This window comes from Molothrus ater, chromosome 27 (genome assembly GCF_012460135.2).
Source record: "Molothrus ater isolate BHLD 08-10-18 breed brown headed cowbird chromosome 27, BPBGC_Mater_1.1, whole genome shotgun sequence".
NCBI classification, from domain to species: domain Eukaryota; kingdom Metazoa; phylum Chordata; class Aves; order Passeriformes; family Icteridae; genus Molothrus; species Molothrus ater.
Window position 1 is genome coordinate 4,897,236 of NC_050504.2, and position 25,970 is coordinate 4,923,205.

General features: G+C 68.3%; 2 protein-coding genes across 4 annotated transcripts; one reads left to right on the forward strand and one right to left on the reverse strand.

Moving 5' to 3' along the window:
* Window positions 1-1,080: 1,080 nt before the first annotated feature.
* On the reverse strand, window positions 1,081-8,209 carry SGCA (sarcoglycan alpha). Of its 3 annotated transcripts, XM_036398631.2 has the most exons (9): window positions 6,214-8,209; window positions 5,510-5,659; window positions 5,100-5,239; window positions 4,511-4,583; window positions 4,191-4,389; window positions 3,412-3,574; window positions 2,575-2,780; window positions 2,395-2,421; window positions 1,081-1,591 (listed from the first exon to the last, which is right to left on the reverse strand). In XM_036398631.2, the coding sequence occupies exons 1-9, from the start codon at window positions 6,251-6,253 to the stop codon at window positions 1,408-1,410; spliced, it is 1,182 nt and encodes a 393-aa protein (XP_036254524.1). In that variant the 5' UTR covers window positions 6,254-8,209; the 3' UTR covers window positions 1,081-1,407. The 3 variants fall into 3 exon arrangements, with proteins under 3 accessions (XP_036254524.1, XP_036254521.1, XP_036254520.1); XM_036398628.2 differs by lacking the exon at window positions 6,214-8,209 and having other exon boundaries at window positions 2,575-2,774; window positions 5,510-6,187; XM_036398627.2 differs by lacking the exon at window positions 6,214-8,209 and having other exon boundaries at window positions 5,510-6,184.
* PPP1R9B (protein phosphatase 1 regulatory subunit 9B) lies at window positions 7,668-25,835 on the forward strand. The gene is made up of 21 exons (XM_036398672.2): window positions 7,668-9,389; window positions 11,704-11,836; window positions 11,916-12,036; window positions 12,118-12,222; window positions 13,020-13,155; window positions 13,249-13,401; window positions 13,483-13,536; window positions 13,990-14,219; window positions 15,434-15,530; window positions 17,178-17,200; window positions 17,385-17,440; window positions 18,885-19,321; window positions 20,454-20,505; window positions 21,797-21,954; window positions 22,407-22,665; window positions 22,740-22,827; window positions 23,108-23,182; window positions 23,268-23,418; window positions 24,090-24,197; window positions 24,288-24,443; window positions 25,326-25,835. The coding sequence occupies exons 1-21, from the start codon at window positions 8,118-8,120 to the stop codon at window positions 25,479-25,481; spliced, it is 4,020 nt and encodes a 1,339-aa protein (XP_036254565.1). The 5' UTR covers window positions 7,668-8,117; the 3' UTR covers window positions 25,482-25,835.
* The last annotated feature ends 135 nt before the right edge of the window (window positions 25,836-25,970 follow it).

The window sequence follows — 25,970 nt, forward strand, 5'->3', positions numbered from 1 at the left end:
TGCCCGTCCTCACTCCTCCTCCTCCTCTTCCTCCTCCTCCTGTCCCAGCCCCCCCAGCCCGGGATGAGGGGGGGAGGAAGGAAGGGGAGGGGGTTGGGATGGGCTTGGGGGGGGGGCAGGGACCCCCATTGGGAGGGGTCTGGGGGGGGGGGGGGTCTGTGTCCCCAAATGAGGAGTGGGGCTGGAGCGGACTGGGGACACCGGGGACACCGAAATGGAGACCTGGGGAGGGGGCTGGGGACAAAGAGATGCCCCAAAATTGGGGCAGAGGGGTGGGGGGGCTGGCCCGGTGTGGGGGTGCCCCGCTATGAGCCCCTCACCCAGTGCCCCTCAGTGCCCGGGGGGTGCCCGTGCCCAGTCTGTGCCCCCTCCCCACGGCGGGGGCTCGCAGGGACCCCCGGGGCCCGCAGCGCCGGCCCTGTCCCGCTCCATCAATGGCTCCCCTTGTTCCGCGGGGCCCCCGCGCCTTCCTCTCCCCCACCTGGCGCCGCCCCGGCCGGGGGGGCTCTCAAAGAGCCTCTTTCTTCCGCGGGGCTGGGCCGGGGGCACCCCCGGGGGCGGGGAGGGCTCCGGCCGGCTCCGAGCGGAGCGAGCGGAGCCTTCGGGGGCTGCGGTGCGATCCGGGCGGGCACGGACACCCAGGTGAGCTGCGGGGGTTTGGGGGGGCCATGGCGGGGCTCTGGGAGGGTGTCCCCCCATTTATCCCAATCCCCGGGTCCATCCCGCTCCCCTGTCCCTCCTTTATCCCAATCCCAGCCCCATCCCCTCCCCTGTCCCCCTTTATCCCAATCCCGACCCCATCCCGCTCCCCTGTCCCCCTTTATCCCAATCCCGGCCCCAATCCCCTGTCCCCATACCTTTGTCCCAATCCCGGCCCCGTCCTGCTCCCCTGTCCCCCTTTATCCCAATCCCGGCCCCATCCCGCTCCCCTGTCCCCCTTTATCCCAATCCCCAGCCCCATCCCGCTCCCCTGTCACCCTTTATCCCAATCCCGACCCCATCCCGCTCCCCTGTCCCCCTTTATCCCTATCCCGACCCCATCCCCTCCCCTGTCCCCCTTTATCCCAATCCCGACCCCATCCCGCTCCCCTGTCCCCCCATGGGGCCGGGGGGGGTCACTCGGAGTCACCCCAGCCCTTTTGGGGAGGCTGCGAGTTTTGATGGCCGAGCACCCCCAAACCTACCCCGTCAATAAAGCAGCAAAGCCTCATTTCATCACTGAAACTCAATTTATGCACCAAAATTCACCCGAAAGCGGGGACACCCCAAATCCTCCAGGCAGAGCCCAGCCGGACCCGCAACTCCTCCTCCTCCTCCTCCTCCTCCTTACCGGGGTTTTGCCCCCTCCAAACCCCCCCGGCCACGCTGTCCCCAGCTCTGGCGCTGTCGCCCGGCTCGGGGGTCCCCTCAGGGCGGGAGCAGCGGGGCTCGGGCGCTGCCCATGGGGTCGCTGCGCTGCCCCGTGCGGATGTTGAACATGGGCAGCGTGGAGAGCGGCCGGGGCACGTCCCGGGGCACGTCCCTCCTGCCGGCCATGAGCCGCAGCTCCCGCGTGTCGCCCACGATGGAGCTGTGATGGAGCAGCTGGAGGCTGCGGGGACAGCGCGGGATGGAGCTCGGGCCGCCGGCACCCACCCCTCAGGGACCCCTTTGTGGGGTCCCCTGTCCCGTCATGGGGCCAGCACAGGCACTGTTTGGGTGTGCGCCCCAAAATTGGGATCTTCACCCCAAAAGTGAGGGTGTGCACCCCATCACTGGGGGCTGCTCCTCGTCACGGGGTCTGCTCAACCTTCATTGGGGTCTGTGTGTCATTTCTGGGGTCTGCCCCCCAAAAGCGAGGGCTGAACCCCATCATTGGGGTCTGTGTGTCATTTCTGGGGTCTGCCCCCCAAAAGCGAGGGCTGAACCCCATCATTGGGGTCTGTGTGTCATTTCTGGGGTCTGCCCCCCAAAAGCGAGGGCTGAACCCCATCATTGGGGTCTGGGTGTCATTTCTGGGGTCTGCCCCCCAAAAGCGAGGGCTGAACCCCATCATTGGGGTCTGCCCCCTCATCTTTGGGGTCTCCTCCCTGCCCGGGGTCCCTCAGAGGCTGCCACAGAAGTGAAGCAGCTCCTTGAGCCCCACCCCGTGTCTGAGAGGGGTTTTGGGGGGCCCGAGGGGTGGGGAGGGCAGGAGAGGGCTGGAAGGGTCCCCTATGGGGTGGGGGGACCTTTAGGCTCCGTGGCACCCCCAAAGAGTTGATTGTCCCCCCTCTCTGTCCCCTTTTCCTGCCCAGCTCTGTCCCCACTCTTGGCCATAACAAAACCCCCCCAAAGCAGCCCCCCAAAAGCAGCCCCCACAAAGCAGCCCCCCAAAACAGCCCCCAGCACCCCCACAGTTCAACCAGGACTCACTCAGACGTCTGCAAGTCCCGTTTTTCCCTACAAAACAGAAGAAAAAGGGAAAAACCCCAATAATTATGGCGAGAAGGGCTCTCACCACCCCCGGCTCATCCCGGGAGTCACAAGGGCCGGGGGGGGGACACCCAGGGGGGGTCCCCGTGGCCTGGCAGGGTGGGGGGACCCCCGACTCACACTCCCTCCCTGCGGCAGCACATGAGGTGGCCCAGGAGCAGGGACAGCAGCGCGGCCACCGCCAGCGGCACCAGCAGCGTCACCAGGAACGGGGACAGCAGCTCCCGGGGGGGGGCCTCGCTGGGGGGCTCAAAAGGGGCCCCCCCCTCCAGAACCCCCGGCCCCCACAGCGGCCCCGGCGGGGTGGGGCTGGGAGCCACCTGCAGCTGGGGGACAGGGGGGTGAGGAGGGGCTGGGGACATGGGGGGACATGGGGGGACATGGGGGGGCATGGGGGACATGGGGGGACACGGGGGACATGGGGGGACACGGGGGACATGGGGGGACATGGGGGAACACAGGGGGACGTGGGGGGACATGGGGGGACACAGGGGACATGGGGGGACACGGGGGGACACGGGGGGACATGAGGGGACATGGGGGACACGGAACACCAGGGGACACAGGGGACATGGAGGGACACGGGAGGACACGAAGGGACACAGGGGACACAGGGGGATGTGGGGGGACATGGGGAGATGTGGGGGGGCACGGGGGGATACGAGGGGACACGGGGGACATGGGACACCAGGGGACACAAGGGACATGGGGGGACACGGGGGGACACAGGGAACAGGGGGGATACGGGGGACATGGGGGACATGGGGGAATGAGGGGACATGGGGGGACACGGGGGACATATGGGGACATGGGGGAACATGGAGGAACACGGGGGGACACAGGGGACATGGGGGACATGGGGGGACACGGGGGACATGAGGGACATGGGAGGGATGCAGGGGACACCAGGGGACACAGGGGGATGTGGGGGGACACGGGAGGACACGGGACTCTCACCAGGGTGAGGTTGCACCAGCGGATGGAGAAGTGGGGGGCGAAGGTGTCGTAGCAGGAGGCCAGGGGACGCTGGCCACGGTGACAGCGGGCACGGCTCTGCGGGGACACGGCCGAGGCCAGGCACGGCGAGAAGGGGCTGTGGGAGCCCACCTGGACATAAACCCTGTAGGACAGGGCACCCCAAAACCCACCATGGTGAGCAGGGGCTGTGGGAGCCCACCTGGACATAAACCCTGTGGGGTAGGGCACCCCAAAACCCAGCCATGGTCAGGAGGGGCTGTGGGAGCCCACCTGGACATACACCCTGTGGGGCAGGGCACCCCAAATCCCACCATGGTGAGCAGGGGCTGTGGGAGCCCACCTGGACATACACCCTGTGGGGCAGGGCACCCCAAAACCCACCATGGTGAGAAGACCCCGCACGTTCACCTCCACCACTGGTGGCAGGTGATCCCAAAACTCACCATGGTGAGCAGGGGCTGTGGGAGCCCACCTGGATGTACACCCTGCACAACAGGGCACCCCAAAACCCGCCACAGTGAGCAGGGGCTGTGGGGACTGTGGGAGCTCACCTGGACATACACCCTGTGGGGCAGGTGACCCCAAAACCCAGCCATGGTCAGGAGGGGCTGTGGGAGCTCACCTGGACGTGCATCCTGCATGGCAGGTGACCCCAAACCCACCATGGTGAGAAGACCCCACACCACTGATGTGGTGACCCCAAAACCCCCTCAGGGGTGCTGAGGACAGCCCCATGACCCCCCCGGCCCTGCCCGTACCCCTCCTTGCGGCCCTCGATGGGCAGCGGGACGCGGCCACCACGGTCCAGGGCGGAGGTGACATTGACCACGTGCAGGTCCCCGCGCTCCCAGAGCCCGGCCGAGGCCTGCAGGAACATCTCCCGCGCCGCCTCGGGCAGCAGCTCCTCCACGTCCCTGTTCCCCACCAGGAACTCGGCCTGGAACGGCGCCTCCCCGCCTGCGGGGACGGGGACACCCGTGGGGACACCCGTGGGGACAGCCCGTGGGGTGGCACCCGTGGGGACAGCCCGCAGCCACCAGGGGGCTGTCCTGGGGGGTTTGGGGCGTTTGGGCCATACCTGGAGCGGGGGTGACAGCGATGACGAGGCGCTGGGACGCGGTGGCGAAGGTGTGGCGGTTGTAGGCCAGCACCTGAGGGGACACAGGGGACACCTGGGCTGGGCCAGCTGCGGTCCTGGCTCACCCCAAGAGCTGTGGGGCCGTACCTGGACACTGTGGGGCCGTACCTGGACACGCTGTGGGTGCCCAGCTCGTACCTGGATGCTGTGGGTACCCAGCTCAGGGGACAGAGGGGACACCTGGGGTGGCCCAGCCACGGTCCTGGTTCAGCCCAGGAGCTGTGGGGCCCTACCTGGACACTGTGGGGCCCTACCTGGACACGCTGTGTGTGCCCAGTTCATACCTGGACACTGTGGGGGCGTACCCGGATGCTGTGGGTGCCCATTTCATACCTGGACGCTGTGGGTGCCCATTTCATACCTGGACACTGTGGGTGCCCATTTCATACCTGGATGCTCTGGGTGCCCATTTCATACCTGGACGCTGTGGGTGCCCATTTCATACCTGGACACTGTGGGTGCCCATTTCATACCTGGATGCTGTGGGTGCCCGTTTCATACCTGGACGCTGTGGGTGCCCATTTCATACCTGGATGCTGTGGGTGCCCAGCTCCGGGGCTCCGGGGCAGCCGTACAGGAAGCTGGGCTGGCTGGGGCCCCGCTGGGCCAGGCGCAGCCACCGCGGCAGGTCCGGGTGTCCCCACAGGTGGGCACGGAAGGTCACCGGGGCTGTGGGGACACGGGCAGTGGGTATGGGCACTGCCAGCTGTGCCCCCCGCCCCACCCAGCTGCTCCCCACAAAGGGATCGTCCCTGGGGGTGCTGCTCCCGGTTCTGAGCTGTGACCCCAAACAGACACCCCAAGGCAGTGGGGTGGTGCTGGGGGAGCCCCAAACAGGATGGACGGACAGACAGACAGACAGACAGCCCAGCTGGGGTGATCCTGGACAGGACCATTGGCCAGTGCTGCCCCTTTTACCATCCCCAGCCTGGCCCTCACCATCATCATCCTCGCTGCCACTGAAGGCCTCCAGGAAGGGCTCCCTCTCCAGCTCGTGCACGAAGATGACTCCGGTCTCGGCGGGGACGTGGAGGTCGGGGAGGACGTGGTGGTCGGGGACAGCAGCCAGGGACACCCCCAGGGCCAGGGCTGCGGCCACACGTGGGGCTGGAGCCAAGGCTGGGACCATGGCCCCTCCCTGCCTCAGTTTCCCCAGTGCCCACAGACCCCTGGGGCTCTCAGAGGGGTGGGAACGTGTCCCCGCAGTGCCAGGTGTGCCCACAGTGCCAGGTGTCCCCAGGGCAGAGCGGGAGGATGTTTGGGGAGGGCATGGGGACAGGGACAGGATGGGGACCATGGGGACAAGGGCAGGATTGGGACAAGGGCAGGATGGGGACAAGGGCAGGATTGGGACAAGGGCAGGATGGGAACAAGGACGGGATGGGGACAAGGACAGGATGGGCCCAGCGCCTTCCCCAGCCCTGGCTGTCACACAGAGGTCCCACTCATTGTCCCCTGCCGTGTCCCACACCCCGCTGGCACCAGGACATGGTGGCTTTTTTTAGCTCTGGCACGTCCCAGCCCCGTCCCCCCCTGTCCTCCCCTTTGCACCCCCCGTGTCCCCCCCAGCTTTGGGGTTCCCCGTCCCCCCGGTCCCCCCGGCCCGGCCGTGTCCCCCGGGGGGTGACAGGGCTGTCACTCGCCTGCCAGCGCCCAGAGCCGGAGCAGCTCGGGGCCCTCCATGTTCCCGCACCGGGAGCGGGGCCAGCGCTGATTGACGGAGCCAGCGGGGCCGGGGGGGCCCTCGGGGGGGTCCCACAGGGGACACCCCTCCAGTGCCACCTCCTGTCACCGAGGCAGGCGCTCCGGGGCTGCCCGGCGGCTCCCGTGTGCCCCGGAGGGGCCCCGAGGTGTCCCCAGGGCGGGCTTGTCCCGGTGCCACCACTCGGGGGTGGCGAGGTGGCAGCGGGGGGGACACTTGGGGACACCTGGGGACAGGCGAGACCCCCCCCGGCATGGCCACCAGCGAGACGGGAACACGCGTGTGCGCTGAGTGGGGACGGTGACACGAGCGGAGGGCGCTGGGACAGCGGGGGTGGCAGTGACAGGGACCTGGGGGTGGCAGTGACAGGGACCTGGGGCGGGGGGCGATGGCAGGGGGGGAGGGGGTGGTCGTGGGGGGGGCGCTCCCCCGTGTCGCGTCACGCACAAAGGGCTGGAGGTGCCCTGGGTGACACAGGAGGGGACAGTCCCACATCTGCAGGGTCCTGCTGCCCGTGTCCCTCCCTCAGTGGGGACCAGGGGTGTCCCCTGTCCCCCCCCCCGCCCGCAGCAGGGACCCCCGCCCCAACACGGCCATGGGGGCCGGGTCTGCCCCCCTCGCCCTCAGGAACGCAATGGGAAGAGAATAAAAAAGGCAAAATGTCCCCCGGCCGTGCAGAAACGGGGGGCGGCACTGTCCCCACCACTCCGGGCCCTTGTCACAGTGTCCCCTCCTGTCGCCACTGCCAGGGGATGCGCTGCACACCCGGAGGGGTTCAGGGGGACATCGGGGTCCTGTGGGGACACCGGGGCCGGGGGGAGCTTTGGGCGTGGCGGGGGGCGGGGAGGGGGAGCAGGGGACATGTGGGGGTGACAGGGGACACAGGGACACGGGGACAGAGCTGGAGGGGACACAGGGACAGGATGGGGGACGGGGGTACAAACTGGGGGGACACGGGGATAACGGGGGGGGGGGGTGTGGGTACAAACCTGGGGGGGATATGGGGACATGGGGACAAACCCGGGGCGGTGATGTGGGGACAGGATGCGGGGACACAGGGACAGAGCCGGGGGGCGGCTCCAAATCTGGGGGGTGCAGGGACGAGACTGAGGGGACACACGGGGACAGAGCTGCGGGAGAGATGGGGACAGAACTGAGGCGGGGCGGGGGGGGGACGACGCAAGGGGACAGAGCTGGGGGAACACACGGGGACAGATCTGGGGAGGGGGACGCGGGGACAGAACCGGAGGGGAACACGCGGGGACGGAACCGGGGCGGCGGGGGGGGGGGACACGCGGGGACAGGAGCGGGTGGGGACACGCGGGGACAGAGCCGGGGGGTGGCAGCACGGCAGATCCGGCGGGGGGGGCCCCAGGCTGCACAGCGCGGTGCCGGGGGGGCCGCGCCGCAGGGAGGGGACCCCGGAGCGGGCGCGGGGAGCGGAGCGCAGCGTCCCCATGGCCGGGCTGCGGCGGCGGCGGCGGCGCTGAGGCCGAAGCGCGGCTGAGGAAGAGGAAGAGCGAGCGCTGCTCAGACCCAGAGGGCTCTGCGGGCAGCGGGGCGGGCAGAGCGCGGCGGCGGCGGCGGCGGCGGCGGCGGCTCCATCACCGGCGCGCAGAAAAGGGGAAGAGGAGGAGGAGGAGGAGCGGGGAGAAGGAAGGAAGGCAGGAAGGAAGAAGCGGCGCGGCGGAGGGGCCCGCGGGATGGCCATGGCCTGACCGGGCCGGGGCAGCGCTGCCCCCCGGCACAGCCCCCCGGCACAGCCCCCCGCCCATGGCGCGGTAGCGGGCGCGGGGCCCGGGGGCAGCGGCGGCGGTGGCGGCGAGCGATGCGGGCGCCGGGACCATGCTGAGGACCGAGGCCGGCGGGGCCGGGGGGGCCCCCTCGGCCGGGGGCGCGGCGGGGGCCGGGGGGCTGCGCAGCGCGTCCCCGCACCGGAACGCCTACGAGGCCAGCATCCAGGCCCTGGCGCCCACAAAGGAGGCCGACGGCGAGGACGGCAAGAAGAGCCGCGGGAAGAAGTATGGCTCCAACGTGCATCGGATCAAGAACATGTTCCTGCAGATGGGGACGGCGCCCGGCCCCGAGGGCGCCTGCGACCTGGCCAAGGCCAAGGAGAAGCCGGTGCGCCTGTCCCTGCCCCGCGCCGGCAGCCTGGGCGATGGTGTGGACCAGGGCAGCCTCCTCAAGCTGGGCACCAGCGTCTCGGAGCGCGTCAGCCGCTTCGACTCCAAGCCCGACAAACCCTTCTCCAAGCTGCAGGAGACCCGCAAGATCTTCGAGAGGAGCCCGCAGGAGAAGGCCACCAGCACCAAGCTGCTGCTGCGCAAGGAGCGCGCCGGCTTCCAGGACCGCAAGCTGGACGTGGTGGTGAGGTTCAACGGCAGCACCGAGTCCTTGGACAAGCTGGACGCCGACGCCGTGTCGCCCACCGTGAGCCAGCTCAGCGCCGTCTTCGAGAAGGCCGACCTGAGGAACAACCTGCACAAGGCGCAGGGCCGGGCGGCCGCGCCGCTGGGCGCCAAGGCGGTGGCCAAGAGGCCCAGGGTGTTCACGCCTGGCACGCGGGGCGATGGCACCGGCGACGGGCACACCGCCCCAGCCCGCGCCCGGCCGCCCGAGGAGGAGAAGGCAGCGGCGAAGAGCGGGCGGCCGGCGGAGAAGGAGGCGGCCGCGCCAAGGGTGCAGGAGGTGTGCAAGATCAAGCCCGTGGAGGTGGAGGAGAGCGGAGAGGGCGAGGAGGAGGAGGAGGAGGCGGTGGCGGGTGAAGCGGTGCCCGCGCCCCAGCCGGCCAAAGGGGATGAAGGCCCAGCGGCGCCCCGGGCGGACGGGGGCTCGGGGGCGGCCGCGGGCGACGAGGGCGTCAAGGGCGAGCGGGCGGAGGAGGGCGATGGCTCCGAGGAGGCCAAGAAGGAGGACTTCTCCGAGGCCGACCTGGTGGACATAAGTGCCTACAGCGGGCTCGGGGAGGACTCGGGGGGCAGCGGGCTGGAGGAGGAGGAGGAGGCCGAAGGGCTGTACGAGCCCGAGTCGGGCTGCGTGGAGATCCCGGGGCTGTCCGAGGAAGAGGAGCCCGTGCCCAACCGCAAGATCCAGTTCAGCACGGCCCCCATCCAGGTGAGCCTGGCTGGGCAGGGAGGGAGGGCAGCCAGGGTGAGGGGGGTGCCAGGGTGAGGGGTACACCAGGGTGAGGGGTACCCCAGGGTGATGGATACCCCAAGATGAGAGGTACCAGGGTGAGGGGTGCCAGGGTGATGGATACCCCAGGGTGAGGGGTACCCCAAGGTGAGGGGTACACCAAGGTGATGGGCAGCCCAGACTGGTATATGTGACCCCCACAAAATCACCCCTTTAGCAGTGATAGAAAAAGGGCTGGGGGACTGTGTCTCAATGCTCTGTGCCCCCCATGGGACAGGGCTCCCTGTCCCTGTCCCCTGTCCCTGTCCCTGTGCTGGGGGAAGCAGGGCCTGGGCCTGGTTAATTATCTGGTTAATGAAGGGCCATGCCTAGACCCCCAGGCCCAGCGTGACAGGGACAGGTGGCCCTGGCACCCAGCACAGCACCCAGTGCCACCCCCGTGTCATGCCCAGGCCGGGCCCAAACCACTCCATATTTTGGGTGGGGATGCCCGAAATGCCCCGGAGTGGGGCTGGGGCATCCCTTGGGCTCCTCCCTGCCCGGGGGTCCCTGGGGACAAGGTGGCCATGGGCGGGATGTGCCCCCCCGTGTGCCCAACCCGGTGCCCAGGACGGTTTCGGGAAGTGGAGGCAGAGGAGGAAGGGGAGGAAGGGAGGAAGGGAGGAAGGGGAAGTGCCTCGGCAGCGTGGCCGGGTGGGCGGCATCACCCCCCCCTCCCGCTCCCGACAGGGATCCTGCGGGGTTCGGGGGTCCCCAGCCGGGATGGGGAGGGGATAAAGGGGCCGTGCAGCTATTTCGGGGTGTCCCCTCCCTCCCGCCCGGATCCCCCCGGCCGCAGGAGCAGCGGGTGCTTTGTGCCGGAGCCGGGTTATTTTTAGAGCCCGGCCTATATTCTGGCTCTGAGTCAGAGCGGGTGGGTGGCCCCACCTGGGACGGGGACAGGGGACAGGGGACAGCCGCTGCCATGGCCCGGCTGGCTGGGGACAGCGGTGGCCGTGACCCGGGGCGCTGCAGCCTGAGGGTGGCCTTGGTCCCGTGGGATGTGCCAGCCCGGCCCCGGGAAGGTGCCCTGGCCGTGGATGGGGATTTTGGGATGCTCTGCTCACCCCATAGATGGGGTTTGTGGGATAGAGGAGGTTTTGGGATGCTCTACTCCCATGGATGGGGTTTTTGGGATGCTCTGCTCACCCCATGGATGGGGATTTGGGATGCTCTACTCATCCCATGGATGCAGTTTTTGGGATGCTCTGTTCAACCCCATGGATGGGGTTTTGGGATGCTCTGCTCACCCCATGGATGGGGTTTTGGGATGCTCTGCTCACCCCATGGATGAGGTTTTTGGGGTACTCTGCTCACCCCACGGATGGGGGTTTTGGGATGCTCTGCTCACCCCATGGATGCAGTTTTTGGGATGCTCTGCTCACCCCACAGATTAAGGTTTTGGGGTCCTCTGCTCACCCCACAGATTAAGGTTTTGGGGTCCTCTGCTCACCCCATGGATGGGAATTTGGGATGCTCTGCTCACCCCATGGATGGGGATTTTGGGGTGCAAAGCCTCTCAGCTGGGGGGGGGCACATGTAGGGGTGGGTGGGGTGCACACCCAGGTGTTAGAGCACCCCAAACCCCTGCCTGGGTGATGCTCAGCCCCCCAAACCCACTGGAGGGGGGGTGGGTGACATTGGGGACCCCCACCCAGCCCAGCACTGGAGGCACATTGCAGCCCCTTCCCCACATCCCAAATCCCCCAGGACCCCGGGGGATGGGGGGCACAGGATGGGGGGCACAGCAGAGGACCCCCCCCAGGGATTTCCTGTGGCCAGGGGGACATCGTTCTGTCCCCTGCCCTGCTCCTCCCTGTCACCCCTGGGTGCCACACCGTGGGTCCTCCCTGTCCGTGGGTGTCACCAGCCTTTGTCCCCTGACACTGGGCCCTGATTCCCTTTGTGGCCAGGCTTTATCCCGTGCTGTGTGATCCCTAATCCCCTCGCACCAAGGGGCTGGGGCCCCTCCAGGGACATCTGCCAGGCCTGGCCAGCCCCTCCCCACAGCCCCCAGGGAGCAGGGCATGGCTGCAGCCTGGGCACAGCAGCCTGGTGCCCATCCCAGCTCAGCCAGGGAGGCTTTGGGGTGTCCAGGCACCGTCCCCTGTCCCCGAGCCACCCTCACCCCCTTTGTCCTTCCCAGCTCCCCCTGTCACCATTTGGGGCCGGGGTTCTCCAGGGGCTCGGTTCCATCCTGGGGGGCACCTGTGGGGCGTTTCCCCCCTGGCTGAGCCCTCCCTCGTGCCCCCAGGTGTTCAGCACTTACTCCAACGAGGATTACGACCGCCGCAATGAGGACGTGGATCCCATGGCGGCCTCGGCCGAGTACGAGCTGGAGAAGAGGGTGGAGAGGCTCGACCTGTTCCCCGTGGAGCTGGAGAAAGGTGGGTGCTGCCCCCAGAGCTGTCCCCAGGGCAGCCTGGAGGTGCCAGCCCGGCAGGACACGGCTCTGTGTGCCCGCAGACTCGGAAGGGCTCGGCATCAGCATCATCGGGATGGGCGCGGGGGCCGACATGGGCCTGGAGAAGTTGGGCATCTTCGTCAAGACGGTGACAGAAGGGGGGGCAGCGCACCGGGACGGCAGGTACGGCTGGGGGCAGCGGGGCAGGGCTGCCAGGGCTGCCCTGGGGCTGGGCAGGGGCTGTGAGCCTGCCCTTGTCCCCAGGATCCAGGTGAACGACCTGATCGTGGAGGTGGACGGCACCAGCCTGGTGGGGGTCACGCAGAGCTTCGCCGCCTCCGTGCTCAGGAACACCAAGGGCCGAGTCAGGTACGAGCTGGGCCTTGTGGGGTGGGCAGCCCTGAGACCCCCCCTAGGCCCTGCTGAACCCAGGCATCCCTGCCCCACAGCCTGGCCCCACAGCCTGGCCCCACAGCCTGGCCCCATCTGCCCCCAGAGCGCCACCCTGGTGCCCCCCAAAGTGCTCCCAACTCATCCTTACCCCTTGAATGGAGACCTGCAGGGCTGTCCCCTGGCTGTGCCCCCCCTGGGTGTCCCCTGGCTGTGTCCCCCCCGGGTGTCCCCTGGCTCTGCCCCTGGCTGTGTCCCTCCCCAAGTGTCCCCTGGCTGTGCCCCCCCCGGGTGTCCCCTGGCTGTGCCTCTGGGTGTCCCCTGGCTGTGCCCCCCCGGCTGTCCCCTGGCTGTGCCCCCCCTGGATGTCCCCTGGCTGTTTCCCCCCCCAAGTGTCCCCTGGCTGTGCCCTGGGTGTCCCCTGGCTCTGCCCCCCCCGGGTGTCCCCTGGCTGTGCCCTGGGTGTCCCCTGGCTCTGCCCCCCCGGGTGTCCCCTGGCTGTGCCCCTGGCTGTGTCCCCTGGCTGTTTCCCCCCACAAGTGTCCCCTGGCTGTGCCCTGGGTGTCCCCTGGCTGTGCCCCCCCCGGGTGTCCCCTGGCTGTGCCTCTGGGTGTCCCCTGGCTGTGTCCCCCCTAGATGTCCCCTGGCTGTTTCCCCCCCCAAGTGTCCCCTGGCTGTGCCCTGGGTGTCCCCTGGCTGTGTCCCCCCCGGGTGTCCCCTGGCTGTGCCCCTGGCTGTGTCCCCTGCCTCCCCCCCTGACCCGTGGTGCCCCCCAGGTTCCTGATCGGGCGGGAGAAGCCAGGGGAGCAGAGCGAGGTGGCGCAGCTGATCCAGCAGACGCTGGAGCAGGAGCGGTGGCAGCGCGAGATGATGGAGCAGCGCTACACCCAGTACACCGAGGATGACGAGGAGGTGAGGGGACAGCGCTGCCCTGCAGGGACACGGGCTGGGGGTGGCACGGTGGGGACCCTCCAGGTGCCAACCCTGCCCCTGTGCCCCCCACAGACCGGGGAGTACGCCACGGACGAGGAGGAGGAGATGAGCCCCATGTTCCCCAGCGGGGAGATGGCCATCGAGGTGTTCGAGCTGGCCGAGAACGAGGACGCGCTGTCCCCCGTGGAGATGGACCCCGAGAAGCTGGTGCACAAGTTCAAGGAGGTGAGGAGGGGCTGGGAGAGGGCAGGGGGTGCCCGCCCAGGGGGCTGTGCCCACCCTGTGCCCACCTTGGCTCTCCCACAGCTCCAGATCAAACACGCCGTGACTGAGGCTGAGATCCAGCAGCTCAAGAGGAAGGTGAGGGGAGGTCCTGCCTGCCCAGGGGTGGGGGGGACACCCTGACAGCTGCCCTGGCACCCTGAATGTCCTTCTCCACCTGCCCTGCATGAGCCATTCCACGTCCTGCCATGTCCTGCCTGTCACCTGGCTGTGCCGTGTCCCATCCCTGGCTGTGCAACATCCTGCCTGTCACCTGGCTGTGCCATGTCATGCCACGCTGTGCCGTGTCCCATCCCCATGGCTGTGCCACGTCCCATCCCCTGGCTGTGCCACATCCTGCCTGTCACCTGGCTGTGCCATGTCCTGCCACACTGTGCCGTGTCCCATCCCCATGCTGTGCCACGTCCCATCCCCTGGCTATGCCATGTCCCACCCCATTCCCTGGCTGTGCTGTGTCCCACCCCTGGCTGTGCCATGTCCTACCCCAGCCCCTGGCTGTGCCACACCCCGTGGTGACACCGCTGTCCCCAGCTGCAGTGCCTGGAGCAGGAGAAGGCGCGCTGGAGGGCCGAGAAGGCCCAGCTGGAGCAGAGCGTGGAGGAGAACAAGGAGCGCATGGAGAAGCTGGAGGGCTACTGGATGGAGGCACAGAACCTGTGCCAGGCCGTGGACGAGCACCTCAAGGAGACCCAGGCCCAGTACCAGACCCTGGAGCGCAAGTACAGCAAGGCCAAGCGGCTCATCAAGGAGTACCAGCAGAAGTGAGGGCAGCTCCCAGTGTCCCCTCGGGAAGGGACCTGTCCCCAGGGTGTCCCACCCCTCCCAGGCACCCCTGTCCCTGGGCACAGACTGTGCCACTGGCCTGAGCCATCCCCTGGCCATGGGTCCCTCCCTGGCCGTGGGTCCATCCCTGGCCGTGGGTCCATCCTTGACTGTGGGTCCATTCCCTGGCTGTGGGTCCATCCCTGGCCGTGGGTCCATTCCCTGGCTGTGGGTCCATCCCTGGCTGTGGGTCCATCCCCTGGCTGTGGGTCCATCCCTGGCCGTGGGTCCATCCTTGACTGTGGGTCCATTCCCTGGCTGTGGGTCCATCCCTGGCTGTGGGTCCATCCCTGGCCGTGGGTCCATCCTTGACTGTGGGTCCATCCCCTGGCTGTGGGTCCATCCTTGGCTGTGGGTCCATCCTTGGCTGTGGGTCCATCCCCTGGCTGTGGGTCCATTCCCTGGCTGTGGGTCCATCCTATAGCCGTGGGTCCATCCCCTGGCTGTGGGTCCATCCTTGGCTGTGGGTCCATCCCCTGGCTGTGGGTCCATTCCCTGGCTGTGGGTCCATCCCTGGCTGTGGGTCCATCCCCTGGCTGTGGGTCCATCCCCTGGTTGTGGGTCCATCCTTGGCTGTGGGTCCATCCCCTGGCTGTGGGTCCATCCTATAGCCGTGGGTCCATCCCCTGGCTGTGGGTCCATCCCTTGGCCATGGGTCCATCCTCTGGACACCAGACCCTTCCCGGGCAGCCCCTGTCCCTGGGCACAGCCCGTCCTTTGGGCAGGGACACATCCCTGAGGTGCCAAACCCTCCCTGGGCACCCTCTGGCTCCAGGCACAGACCTTCCCTGGGCGTGGGCTCACCCCTGGGGAACCAAGTCCTTCCCCTTGACTCAGACCCATCCCTGGGGTGTCAAATCCTTCTGGACCCCCTTTGTCCATGGGCAAGGACCTTCCCCTTGGCACGGATCCATCTTGGGCAGGGCCTGGAGCACCCTGGGACAAAGGATGAGCTTTGAGCTCCCTTCTGAGCCCAACCCTTCCAGAATCCCACGATCCGTGGGGCACCAGCTCCTTCCTGAGCATCCCTGGGCATGGCCCATCCTCTGGGGGATCCCTGGGCACCCCAACCCAGCAGGGTCCTGCCCTGACACCCAAACCCCTGGGACGTGCCCTGGCTGGGGACGGGCACCCACGGCGCGGGTCCCCACAGGGAGATCGAGTTCCTGAAGAAGGAGACGGCGCAGCGGCGGGTGCTGGAGGAGTCGGAGCTGGCGCACAAGGAGGAGATGGAGAAGCTGCAGGAGAAGGTGGGCACGGGGCGCCGGGACGCGGGATGTCCCTGACCCCCTGCCTGGCCCTGCCCAGCCCCGCCGTGCCAGCGATGGATCCCGGGATCTGCTCGGGATCGGCCGCCAGATCCCACCGGGCGGCCCCGGAGCTCCGGACTGAGCCACGGATCCCACACCGGACCGTGGGGGATCTGCTCCCACCGGACCCTGCTGCTCCTGCTGCCGGATCGCCCGGGATCTGCTCGGGATCTGCCTGGGATCTGCTCCCCGAGCCTCCTCCCGGGCCTGGATCCCGCTCTGGATCGCAGCGCATCTGCCCAGCCTCCAGCTCTGGGGCCTGACGTGCCCTGAGGGGCGAGAGGGATCTCCCGGGGCAGTGGATCCCAGCTGTGCATGGGGGATCCGCAGGGTCCCGGTGACCAGAACTGAGTGAGGGGGATCCCAAAAGATCCCGGTGACCGGCACCAAGCACAGGGAATCCCAAAGGATCCCAGTGACCAGAACCAAGCACAAGAGATCCCAAAGGATCCCAGTGACCAGAACCGAGCGTGGGGGATCCCAAAGGATCCCAGTGACCAGAACCAAGCGCAGGGGATCCCAAAGGATCCCAGTGACCGGCACCAAGCACGGGGGATCCCAAAGGATCCTGGTGACCGACACCGAGCGCAGGGGATCCCAAAGGATCTTGGTGACCAGAACCGAGCGCAGGGGATCCCAAAGGATCCTGGTGAGGAGAACCAAGCCTGGAGGATCTGTGGGATCCTGGTGACTGGAACTAAGCGCAGGGGATCCCAAAGGATCTTGGTGACCAGAACCGAGCGCAGGGGATCCCAAAGGATCCCGGTGACCGGCACTGAGCCTGGAGGATCTGTGGGATCCCAGTGACCGGAACCAAGCGCAGGGGATCCCAAAGGATCCCGGTGACCGGAACCAAGCCCAGGGGATCTACGGGATCCCGGTGACTGGCGCTGAGCGCGGGGCCCGGCGCTCCCGTTGGGATCCCATGCTGGTCATGCTGGATCCCCCACGGGTCCTGCGGGGCAGAGCGGATCCCAAAGGATCCCAAAGGGTCCCGCCGGGGGGGTCACCAGGGAGGGGCCGGCCCCGCCCGGCCGGGGGGCACCAGGGCACAGCGGGGAGGTCCCCAACACCCAGCAGAGCCCCCCCCCCCCCCACTCAGCCACCTGCATCACCCCCAAAATGTCCCCTGGCATATCACAGAGACTCACCCAGCACCTGCCTGCAGCCCCCTGCCCATCCCAACCCATCCCTGTGCCCCCCATGTGTCCCACAGTCACCCCCACGTGTCCCCAGTCGCCCCAGTGTGTCCCCCAGTCACCTCTGCGTGTCCCCCAGTCACCCCAGTGTGTCCCAGTCACCCCAGTGTGTCCCTCAGTCATCCCTGTGTCCCCAGTCTGCCCCCCACGTGTCCCTCACTCCCCTCCCTGTCCCCGACTTCCCATCTCTGTGCCCCATCCCCGTGTTCCCTGTCCCCCCTGTGCCACCCCCCATGTCCTGCCCCCCTTTTCCCATCTCCCTGTCCCCATGGCTGTGTCCTCCCACCGTGTCCCCTGTCCCCATGCGTGTCCCCGTGTCCCCCCCACCCCGGTGTGTGTCCCCCCCCGGCCCCCCCCGCTGAGACCTGTCCCCTTTGCTGTTTTTCAGATCTCCGAACTGGAGGCCAAGCTGCAGACTTTGAAAAATTCCAACCCGACCTAAACCACCCTCAAAAACCGCAGCGATCTTGGGGGGGGGGCCCTCACCTCCCCCCCCACCCCGGCCCTGCCCCCTCCCCTTCCCAGCCCTTCCCCGGGGGGAGGAGGGGGGGGTGAGACCCCGCCAAGGCCTCCTGGTGCCCCCCACCCCCCTCAGGGGGCACAGACGGGGGGGGTCGGGGGGGACGCCCCGCGTTCGTGTCTGTGTCCAGTGTGAGTCTCGTGGTGACGTGATGGACCCGCGGGGGGGGGCGCGGCCCCCCCCCAGGCCTCCCCCCTCCCCTCGACGTGACCCCCCCCCCCCCGCCCCCCGGACACAGCTGGCACCACCCCAGATGTGAGCCATGCTGGGGGGGACGCTGGGAGCCCCCCCAGACCCAGCTCCTTCTCTTGGGACTCACCGGAGCACGGCCGGGGGGGGGGGGCCTTTACCCCCCCCCCCCCACGGACTCACCCCCAGCCCCACATCGAGGTGACCCCGGGACCATCGCCATTGGGGGGGGGACCCCGAATATCCCCCCCCCAACCCCCTCAGTGCCACCATCGCCGGGCAGGGGGGACCCCCGAGCCTTTGCCAAGCCCGCAGGGGATGGGGGGGGCACCAGCCCCACTGCCCCCCCCCCCCACGGGAAGGGGGCGCTGCCTGGCACCCCCCTCTGGGGACACCCCGCTGCCCCCCGACCCCGGGGCTTTCGCCTTCCCCGGGAAGGGGGGGGTCCCCTCTGGGGTGGGGGCGATGCTCCCACCCCCTCACCTGTAAATAACCCCCCCCCCCCCAAAATCACAGCATTTCTCTGGGGCTGGGACACCCCCCAACCTCCGGCCGCCCCCAGCCGGGCCGGGGGGGGGGGTCCCGCCCTTTGATTTTCATTTCTATTTTGCCCCCCGCCCCCCGCCCCCGAGTCTCCGACAGTAACTGGATGTGGGGGCAACTGGGAGCCAGAGCTGGTTATACTGGGAAGGGGAGGCGGGGGGAGCGCGCGGGGCGGGGGCGGGGCGGGGCTGGGGGGTCCGACTGGATTGGAGCCACTTTGGGGAGGGGGGAGGGGGCTATTTAAAAATTGGGGGGGGGCGGGAGGGGGCGTGTCCGGGGAGCGCGAGCCCCGGGGGGGGGGCCGGGGTTATTTAATCTCACACGTGTACCTGTGGGTGTATATACTATATATAATGTACCTATGTACCACCGCTCCCGCTCTCCGCGCCCGCCGAGACCCCCGCCCCATAAACGCGACCCCCGCCCCATAAACGCGGGCTCGGCCTCTCCCCCCGCCTCCTCCTGCCGGCGGATGGGGCGGGGGCACCGGGGAGGGTGGAGGGGATGCGGGGAATCATTTGGGGTCACGGCAAGGAGTGGGAAGGGGTTGGGGGGGCACTGGGGAGGGTGAGAAGAATTGGGGACATTGAGGGGGGACTGGGAAGGATGGGGGGAACTGGGAGTGGTTTGGGGTGGTGGGAAGAATTGGAGGGGCAGAGGGGAGTGGGCAGGGTGGGGGATACTGGGAGGACTGGGAGTGATTTGGGGTAGGGGGACAGAGGGGAATGGGCAGGGTGGGGGACACTGGAAGGGACTGGATGGCCCTAGGGGACACTGGGAAGAACTGGGGGGCACTGGGGGAGATGGGCACGGTGCGGGGGTGCACGGGGAGGATCCCCTGAGCTGGGGGACACTCGGGGACGATGGGGACCCTGCGGCGGGCGGTGGCAGCGCTGCAGCCGTGCCCGTGTCCTGCCGGTCGCTGTCCCTTCAGCACCGCCGCGCGTCCCTCCGTGCCCGGTGTCGCCGTGCCCTCGGTGCCCCCCGGCGCTGTCCGTTCAGCACCGGGCTCGTGTTCGCTGTCCCTCGGGTCCCGTCCCCCCCCCCCCCCCCCGGTGTCCGTTCAGCCCCGGGCTCGTTCCGGGCGGGGCAGACCCCGCCCCCGCCGCCCCCGCCGTTTCCGGGTTCCTGTGCCCCCCCCGCGGCCCCCGGCCCGGCGGGGCCGCTCGGCAGCGCCCTCCGCTCCCACCGGCCCCGACACCGGCCCGGCCCCGAGCCCGGCCCCGAGCCCGGCCCGGCGGGAGGCGAGCGGGGCCGAGCAGGATGCCCGAGGAGCGCGGGTGAGTGGGGAGGGGGGGATCGGGCAGGGCGTCACCCCTGGACAGCGGCCCCGGTACGGCCCCGGTACAGCCTCGGTACGGCCCCGGTACAGCCCCAGCCCCCTGTACAGCCCCAGCCCGGTACAGCCTCGGTACAGCCCCGGTACAGGCTCGGTACCGTCCCGGTAATGCCCCGGTATAACCCCAGTCCCAGTACAGCCCCGGTACGTTCCCGGTAGCTCCCCTCCCCCGGGACAGCCCCATCGCCTCAGTTCGATATTCCCGGTCCAGACTCATCCCCTCGGTTCGATATTCCCGGTCCAGACTCATTCCCGGTCCGGCATTCCCGGTCCAGCCCCACCCAGGGACACCATTCCCGGTCCAGCCCCCCCGCCGCCGGTACCGGCCCCTCCCGGGGCTCGTTCCCCCCCCCCCCCCCCCCCCCCGATGCTGCCGAGGCCCGAGGAGCCCCCGCCCCCCCCGAGGCTCCCCGAGCACCGGGGCCGGGGGGGTTTAACCCCTTCCCGGCCGCTCTGCAGCGGGGGTCCCCAGCCCCCCGTCCCACGGGAGGCACAGAGGGGCTGGTCCCTCCCCCTGATGTCCCCTCTGTTCCCAGCCCTGTCCCACCATGTCGGTCTGTCCCTCCCCCTGATGTCCCCTCTGTTCCCAGCCCTATCCCACCGTGTCGGTCTGTCCGTCCCCCGATGTCCCCTCTGTCCCCAGCCCTGTCCCACCGTGTCGGTCTGTCCCTCCCCCTGATGTCCCCTCTGTTCCCAGCCCTATCCCACCGTGTCGGTCTGTCCCTCCCCCTGATGTCCCCTCTGTCCCCAGCCCTGTCCCACCGTGTCGGTCTGTCCGTCCCCCGATGTCCCCTCTGTCCCCAGCCCTGTCCCACCGTGTCGGTCTGTCCCTCCCCCTGATGTCCCCTCTGTCCCCAGCCCTGTCCCACCGTGTCGGTCTGTCCCTCCCCCTGATGTCCCCTCTGTCCCCAGCCCTGTCCCACCGTGTCGGTCTGTCCCTCCCCCTGATGTCCCCTCTGTCCCCAGCCCTGTCCCACCGTGTCGGTCTGTCCGTCCCCCGATGTCCCCTCTGTCCCCAGCCCTGTCCCACCGTGTCGGTCTGTCCCTCCCCCTGATGTCCCCTCTGTCCCCAGCCCTGTCCCACCATGTCGGTCTCCAAGCTGCAGGACACGGACGAGGTTTTTGGTGAGTTCCTGTGGGGGGGCCTGGGGTGCAGAAACCCCCCCTTGGGGTGCAGAGCCACCCGTGGGTCCCCACCCACCCTCAGTGTCGTCCTGTGTCCAGGCTTGGGGACAATGTGTGCTTGGGGACACGGGGATGTGCGTGGGGAAGGGGACATGGGGACACACACGGGGGATGTGAGGGTGACAAGGACATGGGGACACGTCCAGAGCACACAGGAATGAGGGTCAGGGGGCACAGGGGTGTGCAGGGGGTGACAGGGACCTGGGGACAGAGCAGGGGACATGGCCCAGAGCCACCCCTCGGGTGGGGTTGGGGTGCAGGGCTCAGAGCAGGGTGGGGATATTGGGGGGAGCCTGGTGGGACTTGGGCAAAGCGTGTCCCCCCTGGGTGACGGGGACACTCTGTCCTCAGGGTCACCCACTCCTCTGTCCCCATGCTGGGCCATCTCTTTGAACACTTCTCTCTGTCCCCCTGTCCCCTGTCCTGCCCCCCCGGGGTGCCCCATCCATGTCCCCAATGCTCCCCTCTCCTTGTGCCCTCTCCTGTCTTCCTGGGACTGCCCACCTGCCCTTTGGCTCTCCTGCCCTGCCCCTGTCCCTCTGTCCCCCTCTGTCCCTCTGTCCCCTCTCCGCTGGGCTGGCCTTCCCTGTCTGTCCACCTGCCTCCAATGCTTCCCTGTCCCTTTCTCCCTGCTCATCCCTCCATCCATCCATCCATGGATCCATCCATCCATCCATCATCCATCCATCTGTCCATCATCCATCCATCCCTCCATCCATCCATCCATGGATCCATGGATCCATGGATCCATCCATCCATCCATCCATCCATCCATCCATCATCCCTCCATCCATCCATGCATCCATCCATCCATCCATCATCCATCCCTCCATCCATCCATCCATCCATCCATCCATCCATCCATCATCCATCCATCCATCATCCATCCGTCCATCCACCCATCATCCATCCATCCGTCCATCATCCATCCCTCCATCCATCCATCCATCCATCCATCCATCCATCCATCCATCCATCCATCATCCCTCCATCCATCCATGCATCCATCCATCCATCCATCATCCATCCCTCCATCCATCCATCCATCCATCCATCCATCCATCCATCCATCATCCATCCATCCATCCATCCATCCATCATCCATCCATCCATGTCCATCCCTCCGTCTGCCCCCACGTTCCCGCTCTCTCCCACCCCACGCCATCCCGCTGTCCGTGTGTCTGTCCTGTCCGTCCGTCTCTCTCTGCCCCGGTGTCTCTGTCACGGGCAGATTTTACCGCTGTGGTTCCAGAGACGCCGCGTTTGGACAGCAGCCTGCACAAGGCCCGCGCCCGGCTCCTGGCCCGCGGCCGCCGCCAGCGGCCCTCGCGCTCCCGCCTGCGCGACAGCGCCAGCTCCACCGAGGGCGACGAGGGGCCCGAGGCTGCGGTGAGACGGGACAGGGGCCTGGGGGGCACAGGGATTGGGGACACCAGGGATGGACTCAGGGGACACCAGGCCTGGAGGTCACAGAGATAAGGAACCTCAGGGACAGAGTCAGAGGACACCAGGGCTGGGGGTCACAGGGATTGGGGACCTCAGGGATGGCCCTTGGGGGATGCCAGGGCAGGGGGTGTTACAGGGACTGGGGACACCAGGGATGGACTCAGGAGATGCCGGGACTGGGGGTGTCACAGGGATTGCCTTGGGGATGGCCTTGAGGGACAGCGGGGCTGGGGGTGTCACAGGGGTAGGGGACCTCAGGGACCCCAGGGACAGGCCTGGGGGCACCATGCACACCAAGGATGGGTTGGGGGATGCCGTGTTTGGGGGCAGGGAAGGTGGCTGAGGGGGCAGCCCGAGGGGCTGCAGGGCTCTGACCCCTGCCCGTGCCCCCGCAGGGCACTGAGGGCGAGGGCAGCCCCCTGGACCCCTCACCCTTCTCCCGCACCGATGGCTTCCCCTTCGAGCCGGGGGTGGCACGGCCGGGCCTGGGGGACCCCCCGGCCCCCACACCCCCCCTCAGCCGCTACCGGCCCCTCACCAACACCCCGTCCCAGGAGGGGCTCTCAGGGCCCCCCGCGCCCCAGTCCTGCCCCAGCTCTGACAGCTCCCCTGGCTTCGCCCGCCGCCACCCCCGGCCCCGGCAGCACAGCGAAGGTGAGACCCCCCCCCCCAGACTCTGGGGAGACCTGGAGGGGACAGAGGGTGACAGCCCAGTGCCACCCCTGCAGATGACAGCCGGGACATGAGCCCCCCCTCGCCCGCCAGCCCGACCGTGGGGCTTGATAAGAAAACGAGGAGGAAATTCTTGGATTTGGGGTGAGAGCTCAGCCTGGGCAGGGGGGAGGGACGGGGAGGGACAGAAGGGACAGGGGAGGGACAGAGGGCTGGGGGAATGGAAGGGAATGGATGAAAGGATGGAGAAGGGCAATGGAAAGATGGAAAAATAGATGGAGAGATGGGGGAAGGTGGAGGGATGGATGGATGGATGGATGGATGGATGGATGGATGGATGGATGGATGGATGGATGGATGGATGGATGGACAGACAGAGGGAGTCCTGCTGCCCCAGCCTTCAGGTCACCACCCCTGTCCCCAGGGTGACCCTGCGCCGGGCGTCCTCTGGGAAGAGCCGCAAGGAGAAGAGCAGCAACCGCCTGTCCATGGGCAGCAGGTGAGGGGCTGCCCTGGGGCAGGGGGACACCTGGGGACAGCCTGGGGACAGCCTGGGGACAGCCCTGACACTGCTGTGTCCCCAGGGATGTGTCAGAGGGGCCCGGCCGCCCCTCGGGGTCCCCTTTCCTGCCCTTCTCCTGGTTCTCGGACAGCGCCCGGGGCTCGCCCGGCCCCGCGTCCCCTGCGGGCTCCCCCCGGCACGAGGGGCTCAGCCCCCCCAAATCCGCCTCACAGGTGAGCCCCGGACATGGGCACAGGCCTGGGGACCCCATGGGCTCTGGGAGAGGAGGTGACACCAGCTCTGGGGACAGGGCACAAAGCCCCATAGGGTCAGGAAACAACAGGGAGAGGACTCGAAGCTCCACAGGGTCAGGGGGGCTTTGTGGGGGTGTCAGAGCCCGGTAGGGTCAGGACAGGAATTGGGGGTGTCCAAAGCCCTTTAGGATCGGGTTGGCTTTAGGGGAATCAACGCTCTGAGGGGGCTGGCAGCCAACTGGGGGGCTGCAGAGGGTCACTGGGGGCTGTGGGGTGGCTCTGGGGGTCACTGGGGGCAGTGGGGAGGCTATGGGGGTTGCTAGGGTGGCTCTGGGTGTCACTGGGGGCTGTGGGGTGGCTGTGGGGGTCTCTGGGGTGGCTGTGGGGTGGCTCTGGGTATCACTGGGGGCTGTGGGGTGGCTGTGGGGTGGCTCTGGGTATCACTGGGGGCTGTGGGGTGGCTGTGGGGTGGCTCTGGGTATCACTGGGGGCTGTGAGCTGGCTCTGGGGGTCTCTGGGGGTCACTGGGGTGGCTCTGGGGGTCTCTGGGAGCTGTGGGGTGGCCCTGGGGGCAGTGAGGTGGCTCTGGAGGTCTCTGCGGTGGCTCTGGAGGTCGCTGTGTGTCCAGCCCTGTCCCTCCCTCTGCCCAGGACTCGGAGCTGAGCGAGGATTCGCCACCATCCAGCGCCAGCCCCCGCCTGCCCGGCGCCCCCAAGTGCTCGTACCCCTACCACACCCTGTCCCAGTCCTCGGACGAGGTGAGAGCGGCGCGGGGGGCGCGGGGCCGGGGCTGTGTCCCCCCAAACCCCGAGGTGGCCCGGGGAGCCCCGGCTGACCCCCGTGCGCAGCTGCTGGAGGAGCCGGCGGGCGCGGCCGCGGGCTGGACGTGCGGCCAGGTGGGGCAGTGGCTGCAGAGCCTGGGCCTGGAGCGCTACGTGCGGGAATTCGCCGAGCGCGGCGTGGACGGGCCCCGCCTGCTGCTCCTGGACGGCGCCAAGCTCAAGGTGCGGGGCCGGGGGGTGTGGGGGCTCCAGGGACCCCCAAAAGATGGAGGGAGAGAGGTTCTGGGTGCTCCAGGGGGGGGATTCTGTGGGGCAGGAAGGGCTGGGAGGGTTCGGGGTGCTCCAATTCCATGGGGTACGAAGGGCTGAGAGGGTTCGGGGTACCCCAATTCCATGGGGCAGGAAGGGCTGAGAGGGTTCGGGGTACCCCAATTCCATGGGGTACGAAGGGCTGAGAGGGTTCGGGGTACCCCAATTCCATGGGGCAGGAAGGGCTGGAAGGGTTTGGGATGCCCCAATTTCATAGGGTAGGAAGGGTTGGGAGGGTTCAGGGTGCTCCAGTTCCATGGGGCCGGAAGGTCTGGGATGGGTTGGGGTACCCCAATTCCCTTAGACAGGAAGGGCTGGAAGGGTTTGGGATGCCCCAATTCCATGGGGCAGGAAGGTTTGGGATGGTTCAGGGCACCCCAATTTCATAGGGTAGGAAGGGCTGTGAGGGTTCAGGGCACCCCAATTCCATGGGACAGGAAGGTCTGGGAGGGTTCGGGGTACCCAAATTCCGTGTGGCAGGAAGGGCTGAGAGGGTTCGAGGTGCCCCAGAGGGGGGATTCTGTGGGGCAGGAAGGTCTGGGAGGGTTCTGGGTACCCCAAAGTGGGGTTCCATGGGGCAGGAAGGTCTGGGATGGGTCAGGGAACCCCAAACTGGTTTTCCATGGATATCCAAACCCCATTGTCCGAGCTGGCCGCTCCATGGGCTGGGATGCCCGGGTACCCCAAGGGACGATCCCCAAGGAGGGACGGGCGGTTCTGGGGGACCCCAAGGAGCCGCTGTGCGGGGAGGGTCCCGTCCCGGGGGGTGTCCGTGCCCAGCCCGCGGTGCCGCAGGCGCTGGGCGTGGGCAGCTCCCAGGACCGCGCGGTGCTCAAGCGGCGGCTGAAGGAGCTGAGCCTGGCGGCCGAGCGGGAGCGCAAGGCCCGCGACAAGGCGGACAAGCAGCGCGACAAGCACAAGAAAAAGGACCAGGAGCAGCGGAGGAGCTGAAAACCTGGGGGGGTCCCGCACCCCATGCCCACCCACAGCCCCCCGGGACACACCCCGGGGACACGGGGCACGGCCAAGGGACAGCGGCCCGGCCCCCCCGGGCCCCTTTCCGGATGCAAAGGGCACCTGGGACACCCCCAGCCCGTCCTGCCACCCCCACCTGGCACCACTCCCAGCCCCCTCCCCACCCCGCACCCCTGGCACAGGAGGGGACGGGGCACGGCCCGACCCCCTCCTCACACACGGGCACCCCCAAATCGGGGGCAGGGAGTGAATCCCGCCCCCACTACAGCCCCAAACGCGGCCCCCCGAGGCCACCCCAGGAAATAAAAGGGTATCAAGGGCCAGTGCAAACTGGAGTGACCAGTGTCACCTGACTGGGGGGCACAGAGCAGCGCCCCAGGCCCCCTGTCCCCAAGTGCCACCCCGGGACTGAAGCCTCAGCCCCCTCCCAAGGCTGGACGGGGATAAACTGAGGCACCAGGACCC